Below are 23,282 nucleotides of genomic sequence, written 5' to 3'. Positions count from 1 at the left end.
CACTGTGAGCTCCACAAGTCTACAGTAAATAATAATGTCTGTCATCCCAATGTTCACCAAATGTATATGGCACATAATGAGCACATGAAAATGGTCCCATGTTTCACTTATAAATGTTTGCAATATTAACTTGGTTAAAATTGGATAAGGGCACATAGATCTAACAGACATATTACAATACTTGTAAATATACAGATTTTGAAAGTTATCTTAATCTACAGTGGAAAAAAAACATAAATTGACATTTATACAATTGCCTGACAATTTATATTTGACTGTATTTTGTTTATATAAAAGTTTCTTGTTAGATTTTGTTATTAATTGTGTATATTAGGGGTTTATGTTACATCTTATTATTGTTTATTCATTATTTTAGTGTCATGTTTGTTAGCATGATAGTGTTTTGTGAATGTATGACACTCTGCACCTTCCATGTATTCAGTATATTATCAGTATATACAGGCACAAAACAGGTTTCATTACTTTAGATGGAATATTAACATTATATCAGTTAATGAAATATATAGTTTAACATAAAAGTAACTTCAGTGCCATTGAATCTAAAATGTTGCTACCGCTTGTTTACGGTAATGTGCTGACAACCCCAGCTGCTGTTTGTTATTTACAGTGTGAGAACATGAAAAAATATATTCCCACGGTCTGTATTTACTTAATATGACATGGGTTATTGTGGGAACATATCAAAGGGGTTTTCTGTTCCCCAGCACTGCCGTATGGCTCTCATTAATAGGCCTAGATTGAGGGAACTAGACAAATGGTTGCATAGTAATTGAATCACAAAAGACAAAAGACATAGCTCCTTTATGTTAGAAGTTTATTAAGTTGATAGGGCCCTGGGGAAATGAGTCCTGACCTTTTAAAAAATTACTTGATGTACATTAACATATAGGGGAACATATAGGAACCTTTTTCACGTGTTCATATAAATCTGGGAACATAGGTATGCTCCCGTTTGAGGACTTTTATTACTATGAATTATGTTAATATTATTAAGGAAAATGATTGTAAAATGCTACCACAAAAAAGCAACAAGGATGAGATGATTTGAGAGAGAATTTCATTGTTTATTATTAGAAGAAACATAAAATACAACTTATACACTACTGGTCAAAAATCTGAAATCATTCAATGATTTTGCAGCTTAAAATAAATGCAGCCTTGGTGAACAAAAGAGAGACTTCTTTAAAAATCTTCAAGATTCCAAACTTTTGACCGGTAGTGTAAACAACATCTAAACGGTCCCTTATTTGATAAATGACACATGACAGTTTGTTTTTGTGTGATTCCTCACAAGATAATATTGTAAACTGTATGAATACTGCATTTTGAACATCATTAGGCCTGTATGAGACAGGAGCCGAGGTGTCTTCAAGTGTTATTTTACTACTAATGAACTACCAAGTTGACTTCCACAGCATACTATAACTGCACCATCTGTCAAATCACTCAAAACCCAACTAGGCTATACTTCAAAAAGGTTGCTATTGATGTGAAATCGGGAGGAAGGCTTATGTTAATTCATGTAGTTATGTTCAAATCAGTGGTTGGGCAACTGCAAGTCGTCTTTTCCACAAATCTATATTGGCAAAATAATGTGCGATTATGCAAAAATACACTGAGATTACTGCGAGTACAGCACCCGTAATCAAAGTCTCTATTAACAGAGTACGAGCCATTCTTTTCCAGTGAGGAGAGGAGCCAATGCAGCTCACTGGACGTCCCAGCCAGGCGGCTCTCCCGTGACTCAGCATTGGCATGAGGTTAAACTCGGCTCTCCGTTTGGACAGCGTCGAAGTGTCTATGCCAGCCGTGTGACCGGCATCACTGATACGCGAGGCAGTTGTACGGCGTGCACTCCTCTTGTTCCTCCAGCTCGGGACACGCTGTGCCACTGTTGGCGGGTTTCAGAAGGATATATCGGGTGCGATGACGCAGTCCGCCCCGAGAGCACGGCCCCAGACACAGGCCCCAGGACGACCACATCGACACCTCGCAGTCCAGCGGCGTTTCTGAAACACATGCAGGAATCATGAGGATCGCTAGTCTGGAAGCAATCCGTCAGGAGATTATGGTTCTGCGGCTGTTTATGCATGGTCAGATAAAGAAAAACAGGCCACTGGCGTAATCTAGGGCAGTCCGGCTCAGATATCCCGAAATAACTGAAGAAATGTGTATTATAAAGTAGGTCTATGAAGTCCCGATAGCAACATGCAATAGAGAATTGTAATACTAACCCCCGGTTTTACAGGCATGGTTTTAAAGGGGTGGTATAATGCCCTTTTCACAAGATGTAAAATAAAACTTTGATGTCCCCAGAGTGTGTATGTGAAGTTTTAGCTCAAAATACCCCACAGATATTTTTATATAGCATGTTAAAATTGTCAGTTTTTGAGGGTGAGCAAAAACGCACCGTTTTGTGTCTGTTCCTTTAAATGCAAATGAGCTGCTGCTCCCGGCACAGGGGGCGGAGCTTCAAGAACTTGTGTCCTTTTACCTCACACAGACATGCACTGAAAATTTCAAAAACTTTTAGCCTTTTATGTTCAAACCGGAGTCAGACAATGATGGAGAGTCTCTAGAAGAAGTGACAACATGTAGAATGCAACAGGACATTTCTGAATGGTTAGTTGATGAATTTATGTAGCTTATGTGTAGTTATCTTCTAGTCATTAGCATATTCTGTCATGATCTATAAATCGCGTTCCTGGGGGAGGAGTTTATGTAAATATTAGGGTTTGTGATGTCACTAACCCGGGAAGAATGTCCTGTAGTCCCTACCAGCTGTTTGTTGTAGTCCTTAAGAAGCAATTTTTTAAAAGCAAATATCTCCCTTTGCTTTGAACTTTGAGCATCGTAACTTTGCAGACGTTGTTTATGCTCAAACAGAAACATTACACACTAACTAAAGTTAAAAAAGTGAAATCATAATCAACCACCCCTTTAAGTCAAAGCAACATATGACATATCTTAAAAATATATATTAGTTCCATTGTTTTGTCTCAAGATGCACACCGGTAATGTGTTTTTCTAAGGCACATTTATAAAAGCAACTTAAATGAACTAAAGCCTAATCCTGGCTTAATCTAAGCCCTGTCTGTGAAACCGGGCCTAAATCTCTTAAAGTGCCTCCATTGTGCTTTTTCGGATATTTTCTTTCACGTAGAGTGTAATATGTCTGATTTTGAATGTAAAAGGCCTGAAAGTTTCAAAGATCAAAGTGCAGATAAATGGCATTATTGTCTCTTAAAAGAAAGAACGGATTCTGAACTGCCTGAAACGAGTCATCAGTAATTCTAGTATTACTTCCAGCTCAAACATAAGTAGGTTTGTAACAGATTTGCATAATGCCAGCCTATGGTCTTGATTGGCTGCCTGCAAACAATGTACTTTGACCCTCAAACACTGTAGTTGTGGCTGAGGCCTGGAAGAGTTTGGTTTGTGTTGTCGACATGTCGAAAAGACTCTGTTTTCTGTGCTGTGAACGCAAATCCACTTTTCATGCACTTCCAAAGGATGAGGATACTCTCGCTCGAATGGATACATTAAAACTGACGCCATCGTTCCTGTTCGCATCACTGTGCATCAAGCGCTGAGGAAGATCCAAAGCTGAAATTCGGATATGCATATGCATTTTTTGGAGACCTCTAAAACAAAATTAGGAACCTTTAAAATAGCATAATAGGGGCACTTTAAAAAACCGCACATTAGTAAAGAACCAGCACATTAGTTAGTGGAACAACACAGATGCTAAAAATGTTGTGGAAGCAAATAAAAAGAGTTTACCACATGTGGCGTGCATTAGGGTTCATCAAGTCTAAACTGTTTACTTGGCCTAAAAACACATTAAATCACGCACAATGCTGTGGTAAACCAAAACATCTTGATTTACCATCCAAATAAAAAGAAAATCACGATCAAGAGACGCAATACTCTGCCATTGCATGTGTGAAATGTGTATGCAGATCTACCTGAGAATCGGTGAGGTTTGGTTTCTTCAGGCAGGATGTGATTGGACACCCGGTTCTGTTGACGGACAGGTGATCGGCTCTGACGCTTCATCCATATGGTGGCCAGAGGCGGGAGATCTGTTAGCCGAGGGTAATAGAAGGAATTTGCTGGGTGGTTTGGCTTCTGAGAGGTAATCTGCATCAGAATAAAACAACAGACATAATAAAACAGTGATTTATTATTATGACATTCTTGGCTTTTATTCAAATATTATTAAAAATGCGTTAATGATTTTGTAGCATGTGATAACGCAATAAAATCTGCAGATATCATTTTTGGCCAGGTTGTCATACAAAGAAACTATAAACACAAGCAAACACAAGAGAGAACCAACAAAATATTAATATATTAATAACTGATTATTCCTTTATGTCAATGGATCCTTTTCTTGTGAGCTTTTTTTTTTTTTATGCATTATTTCTGTATAGTAAAATAAAATCTGTAGCTGTAGTTTGCCGGGGTTTTTTTTTTTGCCAAAATGATTTAGCCAGATTAATACCTTAACCCTCTGGGCCTCTTCCTTTACTTCGCTTCTTCTCAATCAAAAGTGACCAAAGCCTTGAAATGTAATTGAAATTCTTTTTTTTTTCTTTTTTTTCAGGAAAATCAATGTAATATATTTTTGTTCAATAATATTTTTTTTATTTTTGTGATACTATGCAACATTTATAAAAAATGTAAAGCTATTTTTCCGTTAGAATAATTTTTTTTTCAATAAATGCAATTTTCACATTAAAATAGAGTGAAAGCCTTTAAAATGATTACAATCAAACATAAAAATTTTGAAAGAAAGGGAACACATGAAAAGCATTTTTGATCATTAAAATATCTATAATAAAGATGGATAGTGATAATTCTTCATTGCTGTGCATTTTTTTTCTGCACACTGGCTGATTTTTAGTTTGTACCACCAAAAGATTCTCTGAGTTTTCATATTTTTTCCCATGTATTGAATGTATTTCCCATTCATTTCCTATGTCGGTCATTTTTGACCGTGAAGGAGCCAAGTGTGAATTTTTTTTTTTTTTTTTGTCCCTTTAACATATCTGAATCATGTCCATGATTTTTTTGTGTGTGTGTTCACATAACTAATCTGACAAAAGTAACCAAGTTTCATCCCATTCCGAAGAAGCAAAAAAAAATAAAAAAATTACAAACGTAACATTTTTTGAAGAGGCCCAAAGGGTTAATCAAGTTTAGTGTGTTTTTTTCCTTCCACGCATATTTAAAATTGTATTTATTTGAAACCTTTTACATTGTATTAAAATATAAAAATGTAACATCTCACCATGGTGATATTTTCAGGAGGTGTTGTAGGAAAGTTCGGTGAGGAGAAAGTGAAGCCGCTGTCTGTGCCGGCATCAAATGGGTGCAAGTCAAAGGTCACTTCCTGTTTCCACTGCCCACCCTCACACAGGTTCAGGCTGTCAATCCCCACAAACCAGTCTGGACTGGGGATCACTTTTACTATCAGAGACAGCTGTGAGAGAAAACACAAGATCAGTCACTCTCATGTTGAAAACGTACACACAGACATCATCAACCCTGATTTACCTTTTGGCAATACTTCCGTTTTTCAGCATGCTCTGCTAACATAATTGGCTTCATAAGTCACATCTGAAACTTTTCTTTGTAGCCATTTCCAGTATTTTCCGCTCCTTCCTGTGTATGTTAGGTTAAACCAGCTGGGGTTTTTTTTTTTCTAAATGCTGATGAATGTTTCCTTTTGACTGTGACCTCATTCAGGAGGATCCCTTCGGTCAGAGCAGAATGAGGGAATAGCCACACGAGACAGTCGCACAGAGAGAGACCAGCCATACTGTGACAATGGCTATTTCAGGATGAGCGCAAACCTAATATAGAGCCAAAGATGATTCATCAGACAAACAATAAAACCTGACAGATCATGTCTGCTTGAGTTCATTTAAGGTAGCCTATATCAGTCAAACGTCTCTATAAAAGAGAAATCACAAGGTAGATTCATATTTTCTGACCAAAATGTGAGTGGAAGACTCGCCAGCAGGGCAGAACATCGCTGTGCAGTTGCTACAATGTTCAGAGTGACTTTAGTGTGTTGCTATGTGGTTGCTAGGGTGTTGATAGTGTGTTCTGGGTAGTTGCTTACTAGTGCTAGTCAAACGGGAATGCTCTTTTTAATACACTCTTAAAAATAAAGTTTCTTTATTGGCATCAATGGGCATTTTTTTAGGAGTAACGCATTACAAGTAATGCAAGTTACGTAATCAGATTACTTTTGTCAAGTCGCATTAGTTTTAAATTTACAACAAAATATCGGAGTTATTTTATAAGTAATGCTAGTTACTTTGTTTTCACATTAATTGACTGACAGCTCTCCTGTCCCCATGCTGAGAAGAATCACGATTAAGTGCAGAGGCGTTGTGTTCGCTGTGCGTATGCAAGTGTTTCATATATGTGTGCGTGAATGAAGTTTGATTTAAGCCCTAGACAGTACCTCATATCTAAATGTGAACATGCACTTACTAATCTCACTTGCACAAAATAAATAAAAAAACATTACCGCCATTTACCGTGACAATGTTAAAGAATACAAATATACTTTATGCATTTAATCTCACTTTATTAACCAATGCATCAATGCTGCTAACCTTCGATGATCCAATTCAAATCATAAGCAGCTGTGCCCTCTACTGTACAGGCATGAATTTGTATTTCCTTCAGCCTGAGGCTTATTCATTTCACTTTTGGTGTGAAAGGGCCTTTACATTTGCCAAAAATAGAACTTTTTCGTTATTAAAAAAACAAACAAGCAAGCCCTGCGTTGGTGAGAAAAAGTAACACAAAAGTAATGCAACACATTACTTTCCATTAGAAGTAACTAAGTAACTCAATTAGTTACTTTTTTAGGGAGTAACACAATATTGTAATGCATTACTTTTAAAAGTAACTATCCCCAGCACTGTCGATGGGTTCAGTGAAGAATCTTTAACATCCACGGAATCTTTCCATTCCACGAAAGGTTCTTCAGAGCGGAAAAAGGTTTGTTAGATTATTAAAATGTTCTTCACACTAAGAAAAATAAGGTTCTTTGGGAAACCTAAAATGGTATTTCTATGGCAGGGTGAAAAATCCCTTTGCTACCTTCAGAGTGTAGCTAAAAAAAAAAATTTTTTTTTTTTTTTTTTTTTGGAAAGCAATTGAGATTAAATGGCAAAAGGAGATTTTATTGAATGTCCTGCTTCTTAGATTTGTCTCTTGAGAAAATGAAACCCTATAATCTCACATGTCTCTCCTCTACAGTTTTAGAAGAGAAATCAAAAATGCCTCAAACTGCTCAGAATTGCTGATATGCAACAACAAAAATCTAAAGATATGCACACAAAAAAAACCACACGCATCTAAAGTTTTATTGTTCTATAATCTCTATGTAAACTATTTTTATGGAATTCTAAGCAAGTCATTTGAGGCAAAGTTGATACTTAAAGCATAATTTAAAATTAAAGTGATATGAATTTTGATATCAATGGATTAAAATGCTAAATTCACCAAAACCCCTAGAAAAAAAAAAAAGTTGTTCAGCTAGGAGACTGCCATATTTATTTTAACTTGTCAAAAAGTCAAAAAGGTTGAGAATCGCTGGATTCTCTTGCACTTTGGAAGAGCAACCTTTTCCCCTCGGACACAAACTTAAGCAACACTGCATTGCATTCGAACTGGATCTCACTTTTTATAGTACGTACTTTAGTGCGAATGACTTACAATCCATCATTCCCAAAGCAAACATTAAAAGGAGGACCGATATAGTTGGCATTTTGCATCCATATTTGGGCCACAATTTTGGTACCTTGTGACAACATCCAGTCTACGACTGACTTTTCTCCAGGCTGGATTTACTCTGGTCTCTCCCTCACATCTCTTCTCATTCTGTGGCTTTTCCAGGAATACCTCCTGCTATATCAATTTCTCTGGCGTGAGAAGCAAACGGTGCCTCATCCCTCTTCTGTCTGTTCTGACCCCAAGCTAATAGCGCTCAATCTCCCTTCAGGGCACAAAGTCACACTAACACATAATTGCCAAACCAATGCCCTGATTTGCCAGAACAGAGTGTCAGGAAAAATAATACACAACTCATCTATTCCTCTGTCTGTCCGCATGTGCTGCTGGAACGCGCTGTGGTTTCTTGCATGGCTCGCACTTTGTAGAAATACACACTGTCTGGATCCTATTAAATGCAAAAAGAACCTTTGGTAATTTTGGACAGCATTTGGCTGTTTTTGATTACCTTATTTTCCTGTTGATTTGAGGTTGTTGGTCATGCACGTGCGGGAAGCTGAAATCGGACGCTGCAGTCTTTTTTGGAGATCTTATATAATTAAACATTGTTCAATGTCGGCTGCAGCACAAATGTGTATTTGTGGTTTCTCAGAAAATTATACAGAACGATGAAGACAGATGCATACAGAGGTAAGAAGGCATCAAGGTATGTCTGAATCCAATTTTGATTTTAATACGAGAAGAGTTACATTATTTAGAGTTACATTAAGAGTTATTATTATTTTTTATTATTATTTTTTTTAAATATATGACAATATTAATTGTAGGATAATTAATGTTCAGTCTAACAATCAACGTATGAGGACAATTTTTTATACTTTTTAAATATTTTTAAAAAGAGGGAAGAACAAACCACTAAACTTAGTTAAGGAATTTATCTGACAAATTATTTGGCAAAAATGGCAAACTACAGCTACAGGTTTTATTATACCATCAAAAAAAAGGCGTAAAAGAACAAAAAGCTCACAGCAAAAAACCTACACTGACTACAACATAACCAGTTATCAATATTTTCATTGGTTCTCTCTTGTTTTTGCATGTGTTCATAATTTCTTTGTAAGACAGCCTGGCCAAAAAATTATGTCTGCACAATTTAGCATGTTTCATTGCGTTATCACAAATAAACCAATTGACTACACAATATGCTTACAAACACATTTTTAATAATATTTGAATAAAGGGTGAACATGTCAATTAACCTAGGCTGGACATCACTTTTTTGCCACTGTTGTATATACTTATGTTTAATAGATGATTTACCATGTAGTTAGTTTTTAAATAAAAGAATAAATGAACAAATATTTTTAAATGCTAATTTTAAATTGCATGTCAAAAAAGCATTTGCTTTCGATATTTCTTGGGTTCCTTTAATGTACGTTTCAGGGATTATTCAGTCTGATCACTAAGAAAAATAATACGTCAGATCTACAAGCCGTGTGATTTGAGATATCATTCATTTCTGTAGCACAGGACAAATCACTAGCTGAAGTTTAATACTATTAAATATGCTTAATATTAAGATGTAAGCAATCAGTTCATCAATAATAAGTGAACAGACACTCACAACTCTCTCACACATACACACACGTCACAGTCTCACCCCAAGGCCACATTCATTCTCTCAGTCGTACTTTACTGCCCTGCGGATCTAAAAACAGCAGCGCCACAGCAGACATCCCGCCATGCTGTGGTTAAATGCCAGCAGGACTAAATGCCAAGCGCATCTGAGGGTAGTTGGCGTTTTTATAAGTCTACCTTGTATTCCAGACTTTGGCAATAAAGATATCTAGGTCACCAGCAGCACCAGCGCTGCCTTTAGACCCTATAACCAACTGACTCCTGGCTAAGGAAAATAAATATTCCAGAAAGTGAGAAGGAAAGGATCCAGCCTCTCTCTATCTGCAGATCTGGTGGATTCAGGAAACCCAGCACAGGAGCCGGAAGGGAGGGAGTGAGTGAGGCTTGTGGTCTGGAGGTCCTGGGACTCTGGATGTGGTTTTGGAGACTTGCGCTCTGGTGAAGTCTGTCTTTGTGCAATATAGAACTAAATTGTGTCATTAAAGTCTGATCTAAAAACTGAATGACGTATGCAGGACTTCTCCAATCATTTAGTCTTCTTAAACCCACTCCTGCAAGCTCATGTTCATCCGCCTCCACAAATGATACACGGCCTACATTTTTTATTTTTCGATAATCCATCATGGATGTGTCACAATCCAGAGACGCAACCACAAATCGGTCTGAATGAATAAATAATGGTGTTAATCAGAAGACTACCTAAAAAGCACACTAAGATATCACTGTTTTGTCAGGTCAACATTAAGTGTAACTGGAACATGAATTTACATTTTAAAAAAACAGTGATGACTTTGCCTTCTCATTTTAGCACACAACTGCGTAGTGCAATGAAAATGTCTGAAACTAAATAGTCAAAACTGTTGGAATGAGAACAACTGCCAGGGGCGGATCTGAGAAAAAGCATTGCCACCACATCTGCCACCCCAGATTTATCCCATTAAAAATATAAAACTAAGTAGTGTTTCATGTACCACTATTCAGTAGCGGCGCTTCAATGTGATGATAAAAAAATATTGTGGAAAATGTCTTTTTTGTCTTTGCGGGCTGGACACTTCATTAACCTCATTCATTGTAAGTCAAAAACACACAGCACAACCAGTGTAACCCAATTCACAAACAAATGGACTGTTTTTCCCAGTTGTTTATGAATCTAAAAATTCAAGAAATCTGAGAAATGTAATCCCGTCCCATTCACAATATTTCACATTGTTTAAGTTGACCTGTGTCGTGTACCGTTTTCAGGTGGTTTGAGACTTAAGACATTTTTTAGTCTTAAAATTTTAAATAGTTTGAAGGTGTAGACAGACAGACGATGGATGGATGGATGGATGGATGGATGGATGGATGGATGGATGGATGGATGGATGGATGGATGGATGGATGGATGGATGGATGGATGGATGGATGGATGGATGGATGGATGGATGGATGGATGACAGACTCAGTGCTTTGATATTTTGGCCATTCTTTAATGTTCAAAAGCAAATTTAATTTTTTACTTCTTGATGCACTAAAACTTGCGATTTATATATTATTCAAGAAGCCTATGGTATATTAAAGGTATAGTGGAGAATTTTCTTTTTCCGGCTGGATCATCAAGACTATTGGTCCTCCTAGTTGTCAATCATTCTGGTGATATGTTTACGTAAGGCCGGCGTACGTGCTCGTCCCTAGGTAGTTTTTGCTTTCTGCGCATGCGCACTTTCAGGTGTATATGTGTGGTGAGCTACGGTTTCAGCCATTCATTGAAGCTCGCCGTTCTCACCGGGTTTTTTCAAAATGTCTGAGGGTCGCAAGAGAAAAAGTGTCTACGAATTGTATGACAAGAAGAGAAAGGACTTTTGGGAGAATATTTCACTGGCGTGCGCTAAAAGCACAGGTTGTGCTTCCCCACTGATGCCTCAGTCACGAAGTTTCTACTCGACAGGTAAAGTTTGGCATGCTATTTGGAGAAATCCATTTAAAATCACTGCTAGTAAAAGTTAATGTAAGCTATGATTAGCGATGCTAGCCCTGGCACAAGCCACGCACCGTGCAGACACGGTAAACATCTCAATTTGTCTAAAGTAGCCTTATGACCAAATGGTAAAAGGTATCACACTGAAATGTTCTGACATAGAGGAAAAAGTGCAAATCTTCTTTTGGAAAGTAGGCTTGTATGAGCCATGCCGACAGCAACTTGCAAACAGAGCGTGCACGAGGAGAACTAGGCTCGTGCATGCTCTCTCGTCCACACATTTAATAGGCGTTCCCTCTCGGGAGCAGGTAGAGTGTTGCGCATGTGCATTTTTTCAAAAAGTGGAGAGGGCGGTTCTTTTCTAAAGTTCGGGAAAATCCTCCACTATACCTTTAATAAAACCAATCTTCTCTGTGTAGTGTTGACAGACCTACATTTAGAATCTGTTGATGTGTTACAGTGGATATTGATATTTTCTTATTTTTTTCTAATTATTTTCAAACAGTATAGATGATTACTTTGTGGTAATGTAACAGTTTTGAATATTCAGGGCACAATTGTTTATGCCAAGTCATAAATCCACGAGAATGATGCATAGATGCTTGCTTTGGTGTTGTCACATGCCATCGCCTTGCTACACTACAAAAATGTTCTAGATCCACTCCTGAATGTCCCTTTCTACAAGCCATCCTGGTGATCATTATTACCAAAGATCTGTTTTCATTTCAATTCCAATGAGGCAGATTTACCTACTTTTCTACTGGGAAAATCAAACAATCCTTATTAAAATAGATACAGTGTCAACTAAGCTCTTTCAGTAATTCATGAACTGAGTAATTCTTTTCTGTTTTTAGGTACAGACAAAATGTAAGAACACAACAATGATTCATTTTGTTTAGTGATATGGTCATCTCACCAGCGGACTCCTGGGCGTCAGAAGTATCTCAGTGGAGCTGTGGCCGATGCCAGAGGGAATCCCAGCTGTGCGGTACATGGACCCCACCGATCGCCCCTTCCTCGCCTCCTTCGCATCCTTCACCAGATCCACTGTGAGCCCCTGCTCAGCAAAGCTCTTCAAGCCGTCGCTCGCCGGCGCCCCCTCCTGCCACAGCCGGTACTGCTCATTATGGGTCACGGCTGCACAGATTCACAGGTAAAAGAATAAATGGTAAACTCAGAGGAAACATATTTCAATTGCTCATGTGCTCAGGCCTCGTGATTCCTCGGGCAGGTTCTGTCGTGGCCTGTTGAACATTACTAACACTCCATGAATTTTTATTGCTCATCAGATTTAAAAAAACACAAATACAGTTCTGCCACTTTCTGTGTGTGCCTAACACACCTCGAGCTGTTTAAAATAAAGCCATGCAAAACCCCAATGCCAAGAGAATAAACACCTAAAAACAAACCCTTCAGTGAGAAAAGCCAGACCTACTATGAGTTTAGTGTGCACCTAAAGTGCAGGGGTGACCAAGACTGTTTTGTAATATATTAAAGTAGATTTTCATGCCCTGAAGATAATATCAGTGTTTGCAATGCGGAAAAAGGTTAAGGTTTTGGGTAAACTTATGTTTTCGGTATTGGTTCTGAGTAAATGAAACACTTTGACATTCAGCGCGTAGTTCATTGAACTCAAAAATCACTATGCACTGTACAGTGGTTAAATGTGTTTAAAGATGAAAGACCAATCACAGTTCAGTATGCAAACAGACATAAAGACCAATCGCAAACTGGTATGCAAATACTACAACACGGTCTTCACTCACTGTCACATGGCATTTTAACGTCAAAGGGAGCTCTACAAACTTTAAGTTTATACAAATATTGCACACCTGATTAGTAAGACGATCAAAACTGTGAAGCAGTTCTTTTTCAGGTTCCTTTTACTTTACATGCAGATTTCTGTGATTCATAGCACAAACTGTCCATAACTTATGCATGTCCAGATTTTGCAACATTCTTTTCCGAAAATGTAGTCCTAACCCTATCCCTACAGATGTGTATAGTGTATCCCTAAAATCAGAGGGAAATTATAAGATTTGAATAGTGAATAACATAATGAATAACACTCATGTAGAAGCACCTAACCCCTGATTGTAAGCCTAAACCTGTCAAACTGTAAACTCAAATCTGATTGGTTGATTGGAATGTTGATCCAGGAACATGTTGCACTTGGTGAAATCAGTTCATGCGACTACATATTCAAACACGTTATATGAACTTCTTTTTTAGAGCTTAACAGCGTGGTCTTTAACAAATATTTTATGAATTGCTTCTGTTCCCTTTTTGTAAGGCACTTTGGATAAAAGCATAAATGTAAATGTGGTCACTGTAAACTGCCTCAGTAAGAGCTGCACAGAAAGAAAAAATCTGCTTTTGTGTTTTACAGGAAAAAGGCTTTTTTTACGACAGGTTTGGTACGACATAATCATGAGTAAATACAGACCATAATTTATGGGTGAACTATTCCTCCAAACACAAACCGTGCCTAGTTTGATAATTCACCTATTAGCTTCTTGATATTACAATAGAGGTTTTGAAAGAGGAAGGAGCTAAGATGATGTTTCTGAAATTATTTCAGCCTCTCTTTAACGTCCCAGTGTGTTCTTCATAGCTACAAAACCATTTTGGTCTGGCAGACCCTGAGCTGGGAGCGAGAGAGCAGCAGACTGAGAGAAAAAGATACAAGTGAGAATGACAGGAAGGCAGGGAGCACGTTTGGCACGCTGACACGTCTAGTCTCTCCATGCTACACGTCTGGCTCACATGTGGACAGAAAGACTGAAGAGACCTGACCTCACTCAGCTAAAGCACAAATCACAACCGTCTCCCATGCTTTTTGTCTCATCCCTAATCCAAGGACTTCATCCAATCATCCATTGTACGGCACAAACTTGTGATTAGATACAAAAATGTGCGGTTTCTGAACATAATTGTAATACAACAGTGATAAATGGATAAAGAGAGAGCCATAAAGGCATCCAGAAGGCAGCAGAAACCGCATAGAGATCATCTCAGTGCTCCAAAGCCACAGCCTGAACTTTCAGGATCTCGGGGTTTCGAATGTTTTGGCTGAGGCGTCCACGTCTGCTGCTGGTCTCGGCTGGTATACCAGTGACACCCAGAAAACGCCTTTGCAGTGGCCAAGTCAATGGGCATTGCAGGCCGCATGCGTTGTGTATTTATGGAAGAAGCGTAAAAGAAAAGGGCGAACCTGCAGGGCAGCCCGTGTCATCTGGCAACGGTTATTACTCTTCAACCTCTCTCTCGTTCTGCTTTCCTCATTAGACTGCCCCGCTCACGTGGTGGGGCAGGGAGTGTGTATGTTTGAGGGGTCGACGGGGCAAATTGCAGGGTTAACAGGCCAGCTGTGAGAACTTGGGAGTCCTGACATATGGTGAGGTGAGGTGAGGAAGTTTGAACAGCCTCATCCCTAACAGAACGTGGAGCCATCGCTGGCGGTCGACCTCAGAGAACGAGATGTTCCACATCTAGCAACCTACGTCAGAATCGTCAACCAAACACCTCATCTCTCACAAAGCTCACACTCTCACTTTCCGCCACCTCGCAGGAGTCTTACCCATGAGCTTGGACCACTGAGCAGGTGGTCGGAACAAGGGATACTGTTTGGGGAAGGTCTGTGGACTCCAGTGGCCGGTGAACACCAGGATGTAAGGGGCGGGTCCTCGAGCGCTGCACTCGGTCCCGTTGTTCAGGTTCATTGGCGCCGCACAGGACAGCGTAAACCTGAGCAGAACGACGAGCAGATGCTGCAGCCAACCAGGAACAAAGATCTCTGATGACATCATCTCTGTCAGGAAAAAAGAGCAGGAAAAGTCATTAGCCAAGTACAGTGCACTTCTTCTGAAGAAAAGTTTTTTTCTCCGTTTTATGGTTAATAGCAACAAAAAGGCCATGTAGAAATCGAATAAATTTGAGTTTTTCATGCTACACTAATTCTGATCCACTCATGCAGCAAATATATATTGCAATAGGAAATTACATAACTTTGGTTCCTGACACCTTAATCCTCTGTCGAGGAAGCATCTGAGATTTGCAGATTCAGAGACACCAACCGTCTTATAATATAAAGTTACGCTGCTTTAGAGAAACCCTTATGAGAGACTGGTCTTCTGAAATTAATGAAAACTAAATATCTGTCATCATTTGCTCTAAACCTGTTCGACTGAACATTCTTCTGAGGAACTGAAGTCCTGAGCACTAATTTGCATACAATGAAAGTGAATTGAGACTGGGACTGTCAATCTAAAAAAAGGCATATAACCACCATAAAATAGCCCATATTGGCTGTATTCCAAATTTATACGACCGAAATTAAAGTTGTTATTCACTGAAAATCTTCCCCTCCACATTAGCTCTGAAATTTCATTAGCGTACATTTCTGACACACACTTTGACCAATCAGAGCAGACTGGAAAAGCGGGCTTTAAACCTTAAACGCATACCTCGGGTCTGATCCGGGACGTCATTCACTACCCTCCTCATCATTCCTTTTTTAAAGTTAGACATCAACCTTCTTAGTATTCCTCAATTAATTCATTATAAACAATATAACAAGAGAAAAAAGTAAAAAAAATTATAGGGTCGTTAATGACCCGAGGTGAGTAACAGTGTAAGTATATTTTTTCTGCACAACAATAATTGAATCTTTGATGACTAAGTGCAATGTCTGATACACAATGATGAAGTGACGTTTCACTCATAGTTACCGCAGGCAGAAAACAAAAGAATAGGAAGTATCATCAGAAAAACTTGAAATGGCTCAGCGATTTACTGCAGAGCAAGTACTGAACGCAATCAAATATTAGTGTCACTGTCACTTGATCTGTCAGCTATCAAAATATTGATTTTGAATATGTTGAAAATTAAGAATATGTTTGAGATGGCGAATATGAGCCAGATGCTGAACGTACTGGAAAAAGAGCTCTGACGAGGTGCGAGACAAATGATGTGTTTTTGAACTTCAAATCAAGCAAATGTTTTCTAGCATACCCCACAATATAATTATAAACGTGTAAATTTGCATAATACGGGCACTTTAATATTAATGAATATTCATGAGATTTGTTTTTTTGTCTATTTTGAAGCTTGACAGCGCCTTCCCCTTTCATATTCAATGAAAAGGAGCACGGTGAACATTCAAAATATTTCATTTTGTGTTTCAAGAAAGACTTTGAAACAACATATGGGTGAGTAAATTTTGCTTTAAATAAAACAATTAACAGCTGTTCACACAGGCATGTGTGATGAACTCAACCAACCCCCTCTTCTCACAACAACCCTAGGCTTACTGTTTATTCCTGACTAAATTAAAATAACACAACAGCAATGGCTTGTGTGACTGATTTATTTTCATCCCATTTATCCTGTGATTGAGTGTATTACGTAAGACCAGCTTAGACCCCAGCAGAAGGTTTAGAGGATGACTGCATGAGATACTGGGATCTGCACTGTCTGCCACTGTCTTTTAATAAAGAGGCGAAGCGACAAAGGGCACAAGTTCATCACCGCAGGATCAGACTATTGCTCTGGCCCCATCCGCTGGATCCCCATAGTTTATAATGAGCCACGATCAGATGACAAACCCTCAGATCAAAGACACAGGCTCACAGCGTCCTCGCTTCTGGTATTTTTATGCTCGCCTGTTAAAAATTTAAGTCATTAATGTAGGTTTAGGTTGGACCTGTAGTTCACATATACATATATATATATATTGAGAGGATGACTGATGTTATTGAAGAAAAACAGGGGACAGGTTTATAATAGTGCTCATAATGAACAGATATATTAAGATTCATGAGGAGAGAGGTCTTGAGTCACCAGAAATGACCTCATGTCTAATGGACATAGTTCTGGAGTGAGAGAGCAGCTAAACGTTCCTTGTTTTAAAGCCGACTAGACCGCAGGTTCAATGGGACATGGATAAAATCTTACGAGTGAGGACTGAGCGTGCACTCCTTTGTGGTTTCCTTTCTTTTTCTTCAGAACTCAAGAGTCTCTTTCTCCAATGTTTGACAGATCAGATTTCGGCATCTTTTGGAAAATCTGAAATGTCACGGCGCTTTCACACATGCAGACTTTTCCAACTGCATTTTTCCAATTTAGAGGTGAACCGTGTGTGAACAGAAATGCCGGCAAATCAGCCACAGCAATCTGACCGCTTGAGAAGTTGTAACATTGCTGGAAAAATTCAAAATTGATGCACAAATTTAAAGAGCTCTGACACAAGAAATCTGCTCTTCGATTCTTTCACAATACTTAATAATAATAGCATCTAATCATCATATTAGAATGATTTCTGAGGGATCATGTGACACTGAAGACTGGAGTAATAATGCTGAAAATTCAGCTTTATCATCACAAGAATAAATTACACTTTACTAATATATATATATATATATATATATATATATATATATATATATATATATATATATATATATATATATATATATATATATATATATATATATATATATTCACATAGAAATTTTAAACATTTTAAAGTGTAATGATATTTCATAATTATTAGTTTTTATTTATTTTTTTATCAAATAAAAGAAGAGGAGACTTAAAGATCCAAAACGCTTGACTGGTAGTGTATATCAGTTGGTTTTTGGGGAGTTACACCACATGACATTTACAGCCTGAACTAATCATTCCATGTCATAAAAAGGTCAAATGATCTGATATTTAAAGAGACTTATCGACCTTGTCTCACAGTTATGAGGGTCTGTGGGGGTCGTCTCTATGACATAATTTCCTGTCTTTTTTCCATGCATATTGGTTGCACCACATGAAAATCATGGTTATCTACATTTTGGAAAGAAAACCGAACAAGCATTGAAACAAAAGAGCTTCTTTTCATCTCTGTAGATGAATAAATTAGTCAACAGACCGTGGACCAGATTTCTGGCATAGCTGTTTGAAAGACATTTCCAATTCCACCAAATAACATCACAGAGTTTTAACTGCATTTTAGTGCTGATGTGTAAACGGGAACAATAAAATCTGTTGAAAGTGTGAAAAGCAGATGTGGCATTTGCCAGGGGAAAGTAATCCAGCCGTTTTACTGCAATGTAACTGGTTTCATGTGTGAAAGTAAGGGACTATAACCTACAAGCATCAGGCACACATGCTGATATTGCTCAATAATGTTTGTCCTCAAAACAAACAGATCTGTTTGTTCATGTGAGACGGGAACATTGCCTTGAAACAATCCCTTGTCTATCTAGTGCAGCCAGCATTCCCAAAAACCATCCGCTGGCTATTAAAACAGTATAAATATTTTGATCTCCCATCTGCAGTGACATTTTGCACGCGTACAAATGCGAAGTCCCACTTTTTCCACATTATCTCTTTCTCTGGGGATTGGGCTGTGACATTAAATTACACATGTAACAAAATTCAGGCGTGTTTAGTGGGTTGGGATGCACTTGCCAGTGGTTGCAGATGCTGCGTGACACTGACCTAAAGCAAACCTCCCTCTGTTTGCCGTGTCAAAAGACACACGTATTCTCAAACACAGAGACGCAGCAAACCTCTGCTCTCAGCACGAACCAGACACAATAAAACCAGGGGAGCCAAAGAAAAGAGCTTGCGGCTTTTCGACACTTAAGCTTAAACTTACAGGGAGAGCAATCATGAAGCCGCAGTGCGCTTGTACTGCAAGCAGGAGTCGCATGCAAATGCAAAACCTTCAGAGTAAGAAATGAATGAGAAGAGGGGGGAAATAACAGTTAAATGACTGTCAAGAGCAGCACATGTGTTAAAACACTTAAGGACTGCAGCGTTGTTCCTCAAAGAGACGTCAAACCTGCAGAAGAGGAGTGTGGGAAGGTTGCGGTATATAGAGGCACAGCAGGAGAGTTGAGAAGCAGAAAAGCAACCCTTGGCTTAACCTTTGCCACAGCAGCCGGCCTGAGCGCAGGACACACACACACACACACATACGCTAGTGAATGGCTCACTCTTACCTGGCTGTGATGGTAGACAGCAGGACAGGGTTTGTGGAGATGTGCACTACGGATCAAGATACCTCACTTTCATGCTCTCTTTCCCCTCCTCTTTCTCCTCCCATTCTTCTCCCCCACCTCTCCATGTATGGGTACACACACACACACACACTCTCTCTCTCTCTCTCGTAACAGTCTTGCTCTTTTTTCCTGTCCTCTCCGTTTATCTCTTTTTCTTCTCCTGTGAGATCACAGAAGGTCCCCTGTGTAACGCCCAAGTTGATGTGACTGACTTCTTAAGTAAGCACTCATCAGCTTTAGATTCCTGTTTGTATCTGGGAATTTCAGTGATGTTTTGCTTCAAGAATTTCATGTGAAAATATTTAACTTTGTAATACAACTGCGTCATTTGTAGGTTGCTTCTCCTGGAAAGTGTAAACCTTTCTCTGTGGCTCTATCAAAACATTGCTCTGTTTGTTTGTGCAACCAGCCTGACAACCGCTCAGCCAATGGCGTGATTTTGGGGGCGGGGCTCTCTGTTTGTTTCGCCTATTGTAGAGGAAGGGGAGTGTTTGGAAAACCTGTTTGAAAACAGTCATCGGGTGCTTCTGAATAGGCTTACCTCTCTACTAACAGGCGAATAGTAGTCGAAAAAACAGCTGTGAGAAAAGTAGAATTCAGAGTATTAATGAAATAGGAGGCAAAAGGTACATGGTTGACCAACTATTTGACCTGACATGACCTGACATATTACTCTCCCATGAGGTCACAGGAAAGGAGTTGTAAATGGCAGTGAAGCAACACAAATGACACTATGACAAATATATTAGTACATCCAGATTGCATTCTACTGCATATACAGAACATACTTTTTAACGACCAGGAAATAAGTACTTTTTTAAGAAAATATACCTACTTCCATTTTCAGCCATATTTCAACTTTCCGTTTCAAACTGCGTAGATATTATACACTTAAAATGAAAGCTTCAGAGCTTTACACAATGTAGAAATAAATTATTCATATTTGATGTTTTTTATTATTATTTATCTCATTAATTAAAAATGGGAGTTGTCGCTTTGGTAAACTCCTAAAAGTAATAAAGAAATTAACATTTTAGATGAGATATGCTTTTAAAATTTATACAGCAGTCTTTCTTTTCATCGAACACAAAAATTGATGACTCATCTTGCACTCAGGGGTGTAACCAATTTTTGTACAATGTTCTCTAAAATAAGAAGGTCCCTCCCTCTAAAGCCTGGAACACACCAGGCTGACGGTCGGCTGTCGGGCAGTTTTTGTGCGTCAGCCGACTCAGTTTTCTCAGTTCGCACCGTCGGCTGAAATTGGTCCTCGTCGGCTTTTTTTCAGCCGATTCAATATTGAATCAGAGTCGGGCCGTCGGTGAGAGAGAGAACTCTGATTGGCTGTTCAGCTTAGTGAACGAGTCAGTGCACAAGAATAATAGTAAAACAGTGAGCAAAGAAGTCAAAACTGTACAAATAGAAGGCTGTTCTAAAGTTACGTCATCTTACCTGAGTGTTCCTTGGTGAATATTTCAATATTAACATGAGCCGAGTGGAATAAAGAAAGTGTTTAGCAGGATTGATATTCAAAACGGTAAGCACGAACTGCTTTGTTTACGGTTTGTGTAGGCTATCTACAGCCTGCAGCGTCGGTTTCCCTTTTTGAATGACGAATATAGATGAATATATCTGCAGAAATAGACAGTTGTCTCATTTACACGCAGGCACAGAACACGCATTCTAGCTGACAGTCAGCAGTAGTTCTCTCGGTGTGTTCAAGTGCAGCTTTTTCCCCCAACGCAGGCGACGAGAGGCGACAAACACAGTCGGCTTTCATCAGCGCTAGTTCGTCGGCTTGGTGTGTTCCAGGCTTAATACCACTTCCTGCTGACAAGAAATAGCAAGTGACAAATCATGAAATCTGTTTTCTAACAGGTTTCCTAAACACTCCTCCATCTGGCATTGGTCAGACAAACAGAAAGCTCCGCCCTAAACTCATACCGTTGGTTGAGCAATTATTGCTGTGTTGGGCTTCTCAAACAAACAGAACAACAGCACCATAGAGTGTTTACACTTATCAGGGGAATCCAAGGAAACATGACACGCTTACGGTTGACTGTATATTAATGTATTTCTTTGGCTTACAGTGGATCGAACAAGAAGCCTGAAAATACAAAGTCTTATCCTATTACACACAGAAATGACTTGCCAACACAATGCCAGAGCGTTGCTATGCAGTTGCTAAAGTGTTTGGAGTGGGTTTGTTTTAGTATGTTACTATGTTTCCAAAAGGAACTCGAGTCCCTTCAGGTCAACATCCAATTGCTTAGAAAATAGTCCAGATTTCCTCTGTGAGCCACATGACTTTTCATTCCATACATCATATCAGTAGCCCAAACAATCTGAGGCATGTTACACCATGACATTCAATACCTAGGGTTAGAGATTTGTGCAAAAGTAATAGAGTTGGTTGCTTAAGTAATTCTGCACTGATATGGCTGATCTACAGCAGACCACACACTTGCAAAAGAGGTTTTAGCAGCACATCCAGAATTTGCCAAATTAGAAGCGTTCCTGGGTCAACATTCCTATCCAAAAAATGTGTCTTAACCATATCCCTACCCCTAAACCTAACACTATCCATAAGATATCCATAAAATCAGAGGGAAATGATAGGTGAATAACACTGATGTAGAAGCACCTAACCCTTGTTGTAAGCCTAAACTTCACACAAACTTTAAACTTGTCCCTCAACTGATTGGTTGATTGGAATGTTGTTCCAGCATCAACAAAGATGTTGATCCAAGAACTCGTGCACACAGGAAGATTGGTTTTAATAATAACACACTCAGACGTAAATGACATCTGGGAATTTTCTGGTTAGAAAGCAGCCGGTCCCTGTGGGAGCTCACGTCAGTCCAACATAAGACACATTTGCCCATCAAGAAAAGACACCAGCAGAAAAGCTGAAAAAGCCAAGTAGATTTTACTAGGCTCCATAAATCAATACTGGCATTTACAGGAAAAGTCCAATGTAAAAGCATCTATTCATCAAATTTGGTAATACTTACCGTGTCAGGCGAAGGCAGTCATCACTTCATCAGAGGCCAGACTGAATGGTGATTGGTTTGCATTGACGCAGATGGGATTGGACACCGCAAATGAAGTGATCGGTTTGAGTGTTATGAACACTCTGAGTACACTGACCCTAACATGACCCTCTCCTGGACAAAAGCCCTTGATAAATCTGCCAATGGGCAAGCAAGAGGGATGAGGGGAGCTGATGAGACCAAGAATGTAGAAGAAACAGGAGTATATTTGCATGGAGCATTTTCGCAACTGCGCAAATATTTGGCAATATTTCACTTGTACACTAAAACCAAATACTTCACTAAGATTTCAAACTCTGTAGGTTTTTATTTATTAACTTGTTTGTTCAGTTTAAATAACTGTGGTTGCAAAAACAGCCAATTTAAAGTTTTGTAATCCAAAAACTTTGATTGATTTTGGGGCATTTTGGATAAAGAGTGACATGAGGTCATGAGCTCATGCTCAGTCGTCCAAGGACAATAAAACAAATTTAGCATTCAAAAATGTCATTTCTGCTCAGTATTTCAAGTGTGGCTGTCTATTCCTTTAACAGCTCACTTTTTCCTGTCATTTAACCTCCGACAACTTGTCAGTGACGTCATTCTGTGGGATTAAGTGGCGATGCATTGAAGCCATGTCAAATAAACTGCCAATGTCCAGCAAGACGAACCTGTAGAAAAAAAAAACCATTTACATGGGGTCAGAGTGCTGGATAAACAGTCATTCTCTGCTCACTGACTCCCATAAACAGTGGAATCTAGTTTTACGTCTTGTCTGAGGAAAACCATTTTAGACATAATACATGGTCACCTTCT

General features: G+C 38.8%; 1 protein-coding gene across 2 annotated transcripts; it reads right to left on the bottom strand.

Moving 5' to 3' along the window:
- Window positions 1-819: 819 nt before the first annotated feature.
- On the bottom strand, window positions 820-22,572 carry spon2a (spondin 2a, extracellular matrix protein). 2 transcript variants are annotated; one of them, XM_084133183.1, is made up of 6 exons: window positions 22,449-22,572; window positions 14,958-15,188; window positions 12,294-12,514; window positions 5,318-5,509; window positions 3,990-4,164; window positions 820-2,030 (listed from the first exon to the last, which is right to left on the bottom strand). In XM_084133183.1, the coding sequence occupies exons 2-6, from the start codon at window positions 15,184-15,186 to the stop codon at window positions 1,843-1,845; spliced, it is 1,005 nt and encodes a 334-aa protein (XP_083989309.1). In that variant the 5' UTR covers window positions 15,187-15,188; window positions 22,449-22,572; the 3' UTR covers window positions 820-1,842. The 2 variants fall into 2 exon arrangements, with proteins under 2 accessions (XP_083989309.1, XP_083989308.1); XM_084133182.1 differs by lacking the exon at window positions 22,449-22,572 and adding an exon at window positions 19,375-19,639.
- Window positions 22,573-23,282: the final 710 nt, after the last annotated feature.

This window comes from Abramis brama, assembly GCF_963993115.1.
Source record: "Abramis brama genome assembly, chromosome: 13".
In the NCBI taxonomy this organism is placed as follows: Eukaryota; Metazoa; Chordata; class Actinopteri; order Cypriniformes; family Leuciscidae; genus Abramis; species Abramis brama.
The sequence above is the reverse complement of the archived record's forward strand: the minus strand, read 5'-3'. Positions and strand labels throughout refer to the sequence as shown.